General features: G+C 33.7%; 1 protein-coding gene across 1 annotated transcript; it reads left to right on the top strand.

The window, feature by feature from the left end:
- The first annotated feature begins 6,431 nt into the window (after positions 1 to 6,431).
- Positions 6,432 to 11,601, top strand: LOC149795704 (HIG1 domain family member 2A, mitochondrial-like). Its single transcript, XM_089965588.1, has 2 exons — positions 6,432 to 6,614; positions 11,080 to 11,601. Exons 1-2 carry the CDS (start codon positions 6,455 to 6,457, stop codon positions 11,259 to 11,261), a joined length of 342 nt encoding a protein of 113 aa, XP_089821714.1. The 5' UTR covers positions 6,432 to 6,454; the 3' UTR covers positions 11,262 to 11,601.
- The last annotated feature ends 1,005 nt before the right edge of the window (positions 11,602 to 12,606 follow it).

Raw genomic sequence — 12,606 nt, 5'->3', positions numbered from 1 at the left:
AATCTTCTTGCGATATTCAGTGGAGTTGATGTTCACACGCTGAGAAATATTCATCAAACCTGGTGTGGTGGCGATATGGATTTAAATAAATTTAAAAATTTCTTTAGTCGCGCTCAAAGAACCCCGCATGGATTTGTAACAATAAATTTACACGACCCGCGGACACGATACCGTATCGGACTTGATACATTGTATGGTTAACGTGAAAAACTCGAAGAGAGCAGCCCCGGCGGCGACAACAAGTTGAGGGGGGGGGGTCGCGTTTTTTTGTCTCGTTGCTGTTGTAGGATTAGCTTTTTTTTAAGGCTTATTTTATCATTTGGCGGTCTCTAGACCTTTGTAGGATTCGCCCTCCCTGCTGCTATATATTATTTTCTTTCTATGTTTTATCAAATGAATGCATTTCCAAAACTAACAATAAACATTTGAAATAGATCTTTTTGTCTGAATTTTTATTCATCAGTATCATGTACAATATAAAACTCTTTTCTTTGTTGACTTCACATGAGTGTCAAGCTTTGTGTGGCTTTGTCAGGCTGTGTGCTGTATCGGAGAGTTTTATTTCATCAAATGACAATAGTCTTGTATCTGAGAATTCACTTTTTGATATTGGTAATTTATCCTACCCTATTTCAGTTCTTCTGAAAATGAAATGTGATTTAAAGATCAAATATTACACAGAAAATGTTTGTTTTAATATATATATATATATATATATATATATATATATATATATATATATATATATATATATATATATATATATATATATAAAGAATACAAATCATATGGTGAATAACAATCCTTTCAAGTGCACTGGATCCAGCAAGGGATCACGTTTGTCAGGGATTGATTAAGATAAGTGCAATAAACTGACAACAAACAGTGCAAAACTAATATCTAGCTAGCCTGAGTGCTTTTGGCTCTTTAATGAGTCCTTTTCAAAGGCAAATACAAGACATAGACAAGACAGAAAAACCAAGTAGCAACTTCAGGAGAATAAATTACAACTTTCATTTATTATTACAAGATCCGGAGTAATCAAGTGGCAAGGCTTAGAATAATCACTAGGCACTTTAAGAAGTCCTGGAATAATCAAGTCTATATTCACTCTAACATGGTCTGAAATAATCAAGTCAATAATCGGTATAAAGGCCTGGAACAATAAAGTCAGTAATTACTGTAACATGCCTGGAAGCATCATACATGTATTGTATTGGGGGAGGGAGGAGGAAAAGAGAGATCACTCACTGTACTGTGATGGATATTTAAATTTGTTTTGTGTGCTGACTTTTGCAGATGAGTATAAGTTAGGGGCCGTCTATTTAGTACATACACATGGAGGGTGAGGGTGGTTAACCTAAATGCATACACTTGCGTATTGGGGGGGGGTCTACTGATAATATTTGTACGCATAGGAAACGGGTGTGTGTGGTGAAACGACAATAATAATTTGCCTAATACGTAACCTGTTTGGGTTCAGTTGGCATTTGAATTTTAGCGGACACTAGACAAACTTTTTAAAGTTATGCAGTTTCTTTCTTTGATGCAGCCAGATAGACTGTTTTATTAAAGACATTAATATTATTAATCCTTGATCGTTTCTGCATGCATTAAATATAGGCTGTTCCATAGAAGTTTGGTGTGTGTATGTGTGTGCATCAAGCGTATGTATGCAGGTGGGGTTGTTAAAAAGTATGCATGTGTACAGGGAGTGGGAGGGGTCATACTTTGCCAGAGTTTTGCGTACATGCTAAATGGATGGCTCCTTATGTATATTTAATTTCATTGTGATTGACCCTTGCCATAATTGAGGGAAGGAGTTTGGGCATACCTATTATGTATATTTAATTTGCTTTGTTTGTTAGTTTTATTTTATTTTATTTCATGCTATTGTAATTTAACATTGTATCTTGGCCTTGACCTTGTCCAAAATTGAGGTCATTTTTGCTTGACCCAAATTGACTTTTTTATATTTTTCATTGTAAACAACTAATACATAGCTAAATTATTCTCTTTATGTTTGGTTTTATAATCAGTATTATTATTAACAGAAGAAGTAAATATATTTATTTGGGTCAAGTTTTGGAATTTCCTAAGTGAATTGTATGTAATCCAGATTATTACTTTGTAAACACGAGGATCATTCTAGAAATTTATTTTTCATTTTAATGTGGTTTTTTTTAGAAAATGCTAATTGTGACCTGAGGTCAAGTAGAGAACTATATATAATGTAACTGAGAGGATTTTATCAGTTGCTTTTAAGATCTAGCAGACTGCTCCAATGGCCTAGTAGTTAGAGCATCCACCTCGGATGCGGGAGGTCGTGGGTTCGATCCCTGGCCAATCAGGATAATGTGACTGGGTGGGACATAATGCTACATGTCTGTGGCATCATGCCTCAGTGCTAGACATCACTTTAAACTCACGCTGCAGAGATCGTAGCAATATGACTGAATTTTTTTTATTAAAGCTATGTTAAAAATCCAAAGTACACACACAAACGTAAGATCTAGCACCTTGAAATTGTATTATATGTTGTGACCAGTAATTTGAGGCTGAATTTTATTTCCTGAAATTATTGAATTCAGGTTATTATTTTTTCTTGAAAAATAAAAGTGTTCTGATAAAATTCTTGGATAGAGACATTCACTGGAATTTATAGATTATTCAAACATGGAATTATATTTCTGTGAGTCAACAAAAGACTTGGCACATCAATAAACTAGGAGCTGTAACAGACATGTCATTGTCTTCACTTTTTGGATTTATTCTGGACTTGACTGAGTTTTATTTAGGACTTTAAATTATTAGAACATGTGTGTATAATTCTTGGATTATTTTGTGATTTAGTTCACAATAACATATGTTCTTTTTTCTCATTTTCATTTTGTGTTCTAGAGAATTACATTGTTACATTTTACAAGCTTGTTGTCTTTCACTCTTTTCTGTTACTTATTTTAAGAGCATAGACTCATAACCAGTGCCAGATTATCCTAGTAGCAAAAGTAGCATATGCTACAGGCCACACACTTTCAAAGGCCCCATGCTAAATGCTTTCAAGCTATCAATTACCTACATGTAAATAATACTATTACTGAAATGTCAGACATATTTGTCGTATTATCGGGCTGTATAGAAAATGAAAAAATACAATTACATTACTGTGCAAGTTAAAAATTTATGTGTTTTAATATTTATGTGGGTTTTTAAAAATTTAGGACCCCTTTATAACATGTGCTACAAGCTCTGCACTAGCTTTATCTGGCACTGCTCATAACACTACATTACTGTCTTTTTTTATAAACAACATATTACATAGCTAAGTTTTGCCAGTGATTGTAGATTATATATTACTGCCTCGCTTGGCGCTCAGCATTAAGAGGTTAGTGTTATGACTGGTCGGCCTGATGTCTGTATAATGTGACTGGATGGGACATCATGCTACATGTCTGCGGTATGATGACACCCCAATGCTAGACATCTCTATAAACTGTTATTATTTGTGTGTAAACATGTTTATTTGGTTTTGAGTTCTAGATGCAGCCTTGATTCTGACCTCAGCAAATTCTAAAACAAATTTTACAGCTTAATGGAAATTTTTACTAAGATGACCCCCATCTTGGTCCTTTTATTGTGTCTTATATTTTTGTATAAGGGAGAAGTAAACAGAAATTCTTACTTCCTATCCTTAACTTAACTTGTATTCAGTTTTAATTTGAGAGGATTTATTTATTTAAATTATTAACTGGAATTACAAAGTGCTCAATAATACTGTAGAAATAAATTACTATTTTGGGATTATTATGAATGCATGTAGAGACATTTTGGATTATATCATTGTGATACATCAAGACTTAGCTCATCAACACAATTCTAGGCTGTTGCAGGCAGTTGGTACATCAGCACTTTCAAGATTGGAAATCATTTGGAACAGCAGTGGAATTCGTTTGAAAAACTGTATATTTTTAGACCTGTGATATAACTTTTTGGACCATTTGGGATTTAAACCACAATACTGTAAGTTCTTTACAAATTGTAAATTTGTATTCAAGGGAGATATATTATTTCTTGAATTTTCACTCTTTATCTGTTACTGACTACTGGATATATGCTGAATGAAGTACTTGGACAACTTAGATCACCTTCTCATGTTTGATAAAATACTTTAAAGCAGCTTTTATTTCTTCATCATCTTCAAGATACTGATACAAATGATACAAATGATAACAGACATTGAAGGCATCCCCATCTTGAGGATGAGGTAATCATCCTTGAAAGTTGTCAACACAGAATTAGTTTTTTTAAGATATACATATAACATCCACTGGAATAACCCCCATACATGTGAAATACAAGTCTATGGAGCAATAGTAAAATTCACTGTAGACATTTAATATCTTTCTACTATTCATGTTATGCAACATCTCCCCTCTAGGTCATACAAGAGCTTGGAATAGCACCCATAACTGTGAAATGCAAGTCTATGGGGCAATAGTAAAATTCACTTTAGACATTTAATACAGAGGCGTAGCTATGAAATTTTGCGCCCGGGGACGAACTATAAAATTGGCGCCCCAGCCCCCTCCCCTCACATTTTTGAATATTACCCTTGTTTACTTATTATAATGTAACGTTGTAAGCCTCATTTTGGCGCCCCTGTACCTTGGCGCCCGGGGACATATGTACCCCCCTGCCCCCCCCCAGCTACGCCTCTGATTTAATATCTTTCTACTATTCATGTATTGCAACATCTCCCCTCTAGGTCTCTCCTACCTTGAAAATAGTCTTTTTAGAACTAAAATTTGCATGCAAGCATCATGAAACAACTTGGAATAACCCCAGTAAGTTGTGTGGGACCATAGTAACAAGATACTTAGAACTTTAATATATTTAAAATATTCCTTTTCTGTAACAACTGCATTGTTTCCTACCATTATGGTGGTTTTAACATTATTAAATTTCCAAACATGTTTTGCATGCATTGTGCAACAACTTAGAATAACCCTCATAACTGTGAAATATAAGTCTGTGGGGCAATATTAAAAATACCTTTAGAAGTTTAATGTCTTCCAAATATTCATTTTATGCAAGAACTCCCCTCAAGACCTCTCTTACCTTTAAAGTAGTCTTTTTCAGAACTAAATTCCAATATGGTATGAAAGAATCGTGCATCAGCTTGGAAAAAAACCTATAACGTGAAATATAATTCTACATGGCAATTTTTAAAATCTGTTTACCGGTAGATCTTTTACGTCTTCCATATATTCTTTCTCTGCATCAAATCCCCTGAATACCTTTCTTACCATTAGTAAGGGGGGGGGGCCGATTGGTCTAAAGCACTTAATGTTACGGATCACTGCCATCTCACCTTGATCTACATGGGTTTGAGTCTCAGACTTAGCCAATGTGGATACGTGAGAAAGCTTGCCAGTAGCTTCTCATGGGTTGTGGTTCTTTCCTTAGTTTTCCTGGGTTCTTCCTCCACCATTTATACTGACTACCATGTATAACCTATCTTGTGCTGAAAAATGGTGTAAACCTTATACAACAGCAACAACAACCTTTATAATGGTCTTTAAATGATTACATTTCCAAAAATGGTATGCAGACATCATGCAACAACTTGGAAAAAATTGGGGGGAGGGGACAGTACCAATCTGTTTAGAAATTTAATACAGTCCAGATATACTTTACATGAAATGAATCTCTTTAAGACATCAGGCAACAGTTTAAAGCAGGTTTCATACTGGTGAAATTTTTCAATGGGCCAAATAGATCTTTCCTACATTCAAGCTTTTCTTTTAGGACTAAAGTCTGAACATTTCCTTAAGACATCATTAAACTGATAGGTGTAACCTTCATTACTCTGAAATATTTCGCTACCATCAGATATAAAGATTCCTAATTGATTATCGATTTTGCAAATAGTTATGTGCAACATTCTTAAATAAAATGTTTTGATTCAGTCTTTACTAGAAATACAAAATCAAACTTATTACAAATATAATACATATAAATAATATTAATAGTTAGATTTTAAAAAATAGATTAAAATTTAAATATATTATTTTTTTAAATATTTTTCAAACATATTTCATTACAATTATTCAAAAAATTCCATGAAAAAGAAAAATCAGATTAAATATAAAATTTGTAATTAAATATATAAATCTTTGAAAACTAATATGAAAAAATTAGCAGAGAAGTTCTTAGAATTTACAAAGGTAAGAGTCTTTATTATTATACTTAATATAATATCAAAGTACACACGCACACACACACACACTGATTTATTTGGAATTCCAAGTGCCAATGGGTATTCCAAGTTGGAGCCGACGACTATGAAATTTCTCGAGAAAGAGCGCAACAATTTGGAATTCCAAGTTGTTGCGCGCAATTTCTCGAGAAATGGCCTATTCCAAGTTGGGGCCCAATACGTTCATATTTAGCAATGGCTACCAAGGACGTTGTAGGGTTGCATGATAAAGCAAAGACCGATATACATTTTGCCTACTATGAGCCGCCAGCAATTGACTTACTTTTACCTAGGTCGGAAGGAACTAGGGAAAAACTTGTACGTAAAACAAAAGAGAATCCATTTGTTCCTCTTGGTGAGTTCCACGGTTTTCACTCTGTCAAACAAAACGAAGTTTTTTGACTTTGACAGCTGAGAGTCCATTTTATGTTTAAAACAAACAGAGCAATATTGTTATTGATGTTCGTCTTTGATAAGTGCCAAGTAATTCCATAGTTTTCTGTAACTCTGGCGTTACATCCATTTAAACCCATCGCATAAGAGTTGCAATAAGAGCCCCCTTTTTGTGAAGAAAGTTTAAAACTTGAAATTGCAAATAATGAATGCAGACAACAGAGTTTTTACTTTTTCAGGAATCAGGAAGCAAGCAGGCACGGTGTTTGCCCTGAAAATTTCGTTTGGTTTGAAAGAAGACAATACTTTGTAATTGCTTATATAGTCATTAGTGTCCATTTCTTTGTCATTAAAGATTCTGTTCCCTACTTGAACTTTGAAGTTCTGCATTCGTCATTTACCATCGCATTTCACTCAACAGAAATGTATGTCAAGAAAACTTGAAAATGCATTCACTTGTTTGTGTCATGATTTGATTCAGGCAGGAAAGCACACCAGAATCAGTTTAGTCCAACTAAATCAGTTAAACCTTAATTAGTCCTACATGTAAGACCTCAATGGTGATATTTATGTTTTTGGTGTCTGGGTCTTGCTGCCTAACTAAAGGCACTATGTAGCCTGTTTTGATGCTGATAACATCGTAACAAAAGTCGAATTTTCAGGAATATCTCACACAACTGGCAACCAGTAACAACACTTTTCTACAAAGTAAAGACATATTGTTTTAGTCAGATTTTACTTTCTCTGATGTCTTTTCTCACTTGTTTTCTCAACATTTTTATTTTTTGTCTGATATTATCTGGATACTTGATTTTATGCAAGAAACAAACAAACAAGCACCCTGTCAGTTGCAACAATAGAAGTTAAACTGGTTTACCATATTTGTTAACAACCTAAACATGTTCTTTCTCATTTTGTATGGCACCAGACAGTATTAATAATTTTAGACTGGACATTTAAATCAGTTGTTTGTTTACACAAATATTTGCACAGAGACATCAGTCTTTTGAGCAAAGCAAAATGCATAAATGGTAATGCATACTGGAAGAAAAAATTGGGTCTTTTACTGTTTTAATTGAGTTAATAATATTAATACAGTTTTAATTGAGTAAATAGTATAATACACAGATGCATTGCTTATCTGGGACACAGAAATAAATGGATATTTTTAGTACAAGCTTGGAGTGTGAGAAGGTTGTATATGAAGTCCTTTCCTTTTCTCTTTTTAAATGATTCATTACCAAGAATGAATGAAAATGGTGGAACTGGAATCTTTGTTGACTGCTAATGACTTGTGTATTTTTGCTGTTACTGTTTTAGAATTAGAAAGAAAGACACGCTGGAGTTGTTTTGTTAAAATGGGGTCTTACTGGTACTGCTGAGACTGAAAAATAAAGTAATGCCATGTAAGATAACTTCGCCAATTTTTATAGTATCATCTATACTAGGCTGTGTTGGTAAATCAAGAAACTTACAATATTGAAGAGATTTTTGATGAACAGACTAAACAGGACTTTGTGAGGTTTTGAATCTTGCATATATATTCACAATTGTTAATGATATATGTGGCCACATCATAGATGGCCGGATTAATAAGGAACTTTTATTACACATCCTCTTAATGGTCAGTTACCAGTACACTCTTTAGAGGCCATCCATTTAGTACATGTGCACTGAAGGGAGGTTAAAGGGGACAAAAACCACTTCTTTTTCGTTAAGTACAGAAGCGGAGTTGATCAAATGGAAAAGTTGAAAAGTTGAAAATTTTATAGATTTAATAAGTTATTTAGTTGAAGAAAAACAACAATAAATAAAGCCTTAGCAACCAGGGCGAGTTCTCCATAATTCATTATCAACAATGCCAGTGTGTACACAGTGTCTCAAATGATGTCACACCCGCTACTTTTACAGGGGGAGGGAGGCGCATTCTATTCAAGACGGGTTGGGAGAGAAGATCGGTTTTTCATAAATTTCTTCGTAACAAGTAAGAAGAAAAGGTAGAAATTTTCAGAAAATGAACCTTATACATGTAGCAAATTATATATGAAGTTTGCATGAATTTCAGTTTTGCATGTTGGTCCCCTTTAAAGTTCATGCATATGGTGGCAGGGGTAAGACCAATTAGTACATATATAATAACACAAACTATATTATAGCAACCATGAATAAGGCATAAGTGCTTTAGCCAGCAACAAACATCTTACAGTATTTGCACACCTTCTGGTTTGTTTAAACTCTCCTACCAATTTTAAAACTGAAAAGCCTAAACAATTTAAAAATGCATAAAACTTTTGTCATTTCATTCATCAATTTATAATATCTAACCTGATTATCACCAAGAGGTCCATAACATTGTTAACTCGTTGGCATATCGAAGTAAATGGAAGCTGTTGTTGTAGACAACAAATATACAGATTGCTCAGTGTCCTTTCTTGGTTTTCAGAACAGTACATTGCACTCAGGTCTGTGTTGTTTGCAATATTTGCAATATATGGTTTTAATATTTTCCCCAAAAATTTGTAACAAATAAAAAGGAATAAGTTTTGTAAACATTTGTTCAAAGAGAACTTCAGAATTTACGGAATTATTCAGATTATCAACGACAGTGAATAATCGCATCTGTTGCCTGAAAACATAGACTCAACCATGCAAATATGGTATTAGTCTTAATAAAGAAACTCCTGTTTTTACTGTGTTTGTAAACTAAGCAAAAGTGTATGTACACATTGGGGAGGTGGGGTAGAAAAAAGTAAACCATGCGACAAGTGAGAGGGATTTAAAATGGCTGACTTTTGTGTATGTACTAGATTGACAGCCCTTTAAGTCTTTATAAAAATACATTATCTCCCTTTATATTCAATCTTTATTTGCCAATCAAGTGTTCTAAGTAGATATTATGGTTAATCATTCTGAAAAGGGTGCTATCAGTAAATGCTTTACAATTAAATTTTAAATCCAATGCTTGGGCATTTATTAAAAAGCTTTTAAACTATTGCTAAACTTTATTTTAAAAAATTGAATCAGTCTAATGTACTGTGACCAAACTCTTTTAACCATTACTTTACCAGAGTCTCTCTCTGATGATGGTTAATAAATCAAGAGAAAAAATAAAATATTAAATTTGGAAATGAAAGAAAATACATGTATGTAAATAATAAATTTAAAGTGTAAAGTGAAAAAACTGAAGAGAAAACAAACTTTGAATGGTGTAAAACATACTGTTACCAGTTTTATGGTACATGTATTAGACATTGCCCCTGGGTTCAGCCTCATACTGCACAGTGACCCATAATTCAGTTCCATACACTTCACCAGGATAACTGGAGGTTAACCTTCATGGATATTGTGCATGTTTGGCAGCCAGTGATGATACTGTTGGATAGTTTAGAGTCTAATTTACTAAGCATAAAATACTTATTTTGATGCCTTTTTCCTGAGCAAAATAAATCCCAATACAATCACACAGTTGTAGTTATAACTCATGTTGGCTGTTGGGTCAGCATCATACATTGTATGACTATCGGTCCTTCAACCAACTGCCTATCAGTCCAGTGGCTGTTAAAAAGTAGAGAAACTGCATATAGATGTTCACAACTGAATTGCAATTTCTGCACATGTTCCTCCACCATGGCCACAAATACAGTAATTTGTTGGTGGTTTTAATGGGACTTTTAACAGTTTTGGCTGTATTTATCTTGAGCAAATGGGAGTTCAGTGCATGCCCCACTGAGCAACTGACCTGGGATGCCCTGGTCAGGTATAAAATAAATAAACCATTGATTTGGAGACCATACTTGTGAGACGGCAACATGTATTGTTTAGTTTTCAGATTGTTTCTAAGTGTAATTTAATGGACTAAGATTAGTCTTCTAGTATGGTCTTTAGATACATGTATTTTGTAATATCTACCATCATAAACAATACTAGAATGAATCCTCTCAGTATTCTTAGGTATGATACATGGATATATTTTCCAAGGATTAGTTAATCTGACATTGTAAATGGGTTTAATTTTATGTCCATTGACTGTCAGTAAAGTGTAGGCAAATATTTACCAAATATGCTCATTTATAAGTCACTTCCAACTGCAAACAGCATTCATCCTGATCTCCCATCACATAATTCACAAGTAGTTCAGGGTCTATATTGCTTGTTCCGCTGATTTCTCCTAAGAAACAGCATACCACAGACCTAGATTTGCCAGAGCATCATGCAACTGTAGATCTGGGTCATGCAGTTCACAGCTGGGTTTGACTTATAAGCAAAAATACATGTATATGGTATGTATTTGATAAAAATTATTGGATTTTCGGCAAAACATTTATGAAAATAAGTCATTATTTTGAACATTTGCAGCATTTGTGTTAAATATTTAGTATTTAGAGTGAGTTCTGAGCCCTTCTCTAAATTCTTTTTTCTGTTTGTAGGTTTGGGTGTGACAGTGTTTGCACTTGTATATGGAATCTATCAGCTTAGGACTGGCAACTCACAAAAATCTCAAAAATTGATGAGATTACGAGTAGGAGCACAATCATTCACAATTGTTGCTCTTCTGGGTGGACTTGTGTATGAAGCAAGAAAGCAGGCAAGATCAACACCACCATCTTAACAAGTCAGCTGGATTTAGTCTCAAATCAAACTTGCCTTTAAGAACTTAATTCAAAGGAACTGAGAAGAATTATCTTTATTATGTAGATTGTTTCAATGTATTGTTTGAAAATGTGGATTTTTCAGCACATTTTAGATTGGATGAACTAAAACTCTCCATACATTTGGCATAGTGTCTATTATATTTCTCTTGAATATTTTTCCACTGATGGTTTGTACTTGAAACAGTATAAAATGCTTTTAAAAGGAAATTGCAACAATAAATAAATAATTCCTCAAATGAAGTTTTAAATGTCAACATCATTTATGATATGAAATATAAAGAAATTTTTGAAAACATTGTTATGAATATTATTTAAGACAGTCATTTTATGATACTATAATTCCAATTATTATAAATTGAGTGTGTCTTCTACGCTTTGATTGGATGTAAACAGTCACGTGATACTGATCAAGAATTTTTTACACATCGATAAATTCTGCTGGCTACTTTTGGTTCCCAATTACCAAATCATTCAATGTGAAGTTTTATCTATATCAATGCCTTACACCCTAATAATAATAACAACAAGCTCCCACCCACCCATTCCTGTGATTTATGATAAAAAATGACAAGCCACAGCTTAAAATCGACCATTAGAAGTTAAAACAATGCATAGACCTTTCTGCAGTCCTACACTCACCCCTTTTGCCGAAGAAGGCATATGGCAGGCTTTAGAAGCCAATCTTCAGAAATTATTGCATTTCACCTCGACAACATGTTACAGCAGCGGTTATTAAAGGTCAGGGTCATATGTCAACCAAGGGATGTCATTAAAAATGGACACGATTTTGCTTTTGAAAGATCGAAATGCATAGAAAGTAACAAAGACGTTGCTATAACAACACGTGCCATACGCAAACGCAATTTTGAAAAAAAGGATTATTCCTAGTTTAACTGCAACAACGGTTTTGTTTATATTAAAATGTTGATCATAATAGTATATCACTGGCATGATCCACAATGACATTCTACCCTGTATCAATATAAAGAATTGATGAATCTAGGCTAGTGAAGATAGGGCTGTGTATTCTACCGCAGTTAAAAGGCTAATGAAAGAAAATTTTGATGTACATATAAGTGAATGTTTTGTTGGTTAAATCTGCTGATCTGATGTTAGAAAGGAAGTAAATTGGAATTATAAGGCTTAAATGATCATGGTTGGGTATTTATCGATGTGTAAATTTTACCTAATCACTCACAAAGTATACATAAGTCCTTCAGACTTTATTTACTTTGTGAATGATTAGGTAAAATTTACACATCGATAAATACCCAACCACGATCATTTAATCCTATAATAAAT

Source organism: Sinohyriopsis cumingii, chromosome 7 (genome assembly GCF_028554795.1).
Source record: "Sinohyriopsis cumingii isolate HCF-2022 chromosome 7, ASM2855479v2, whole genome shotgun sequence".
In the NCBI taxonomy this organism is placed as follows: domain Eukaryota; kingdom Metazoa; phylum Mollusca; class Bivalvia; order Unionida; family Unionidae; genus Sinohyriopsis; species Sinohyriopsis cumingii.
The sequence above is the reverse complement of the archived record's forward strand: the minus strand, read 5'-3'. Positions and strand labels throughout refer to the sequence as shown.

Coding starts and splice junctions, on each gene's coding strand:
- LOC149795704 (XM_089965588.1), top strand. CDS start 6,455: ATGGCTACCAAGGACGTTGTAGGGTTGCATGATAAAGCAAAGACCGAT. Junction 6,615..11,079: donor GAATCCATTTGTTCCTCTTG/GTGAGTTCCACG, acceptor TTCTGTTTGTAG/GTTTGGGTGTGACAGTGTTT.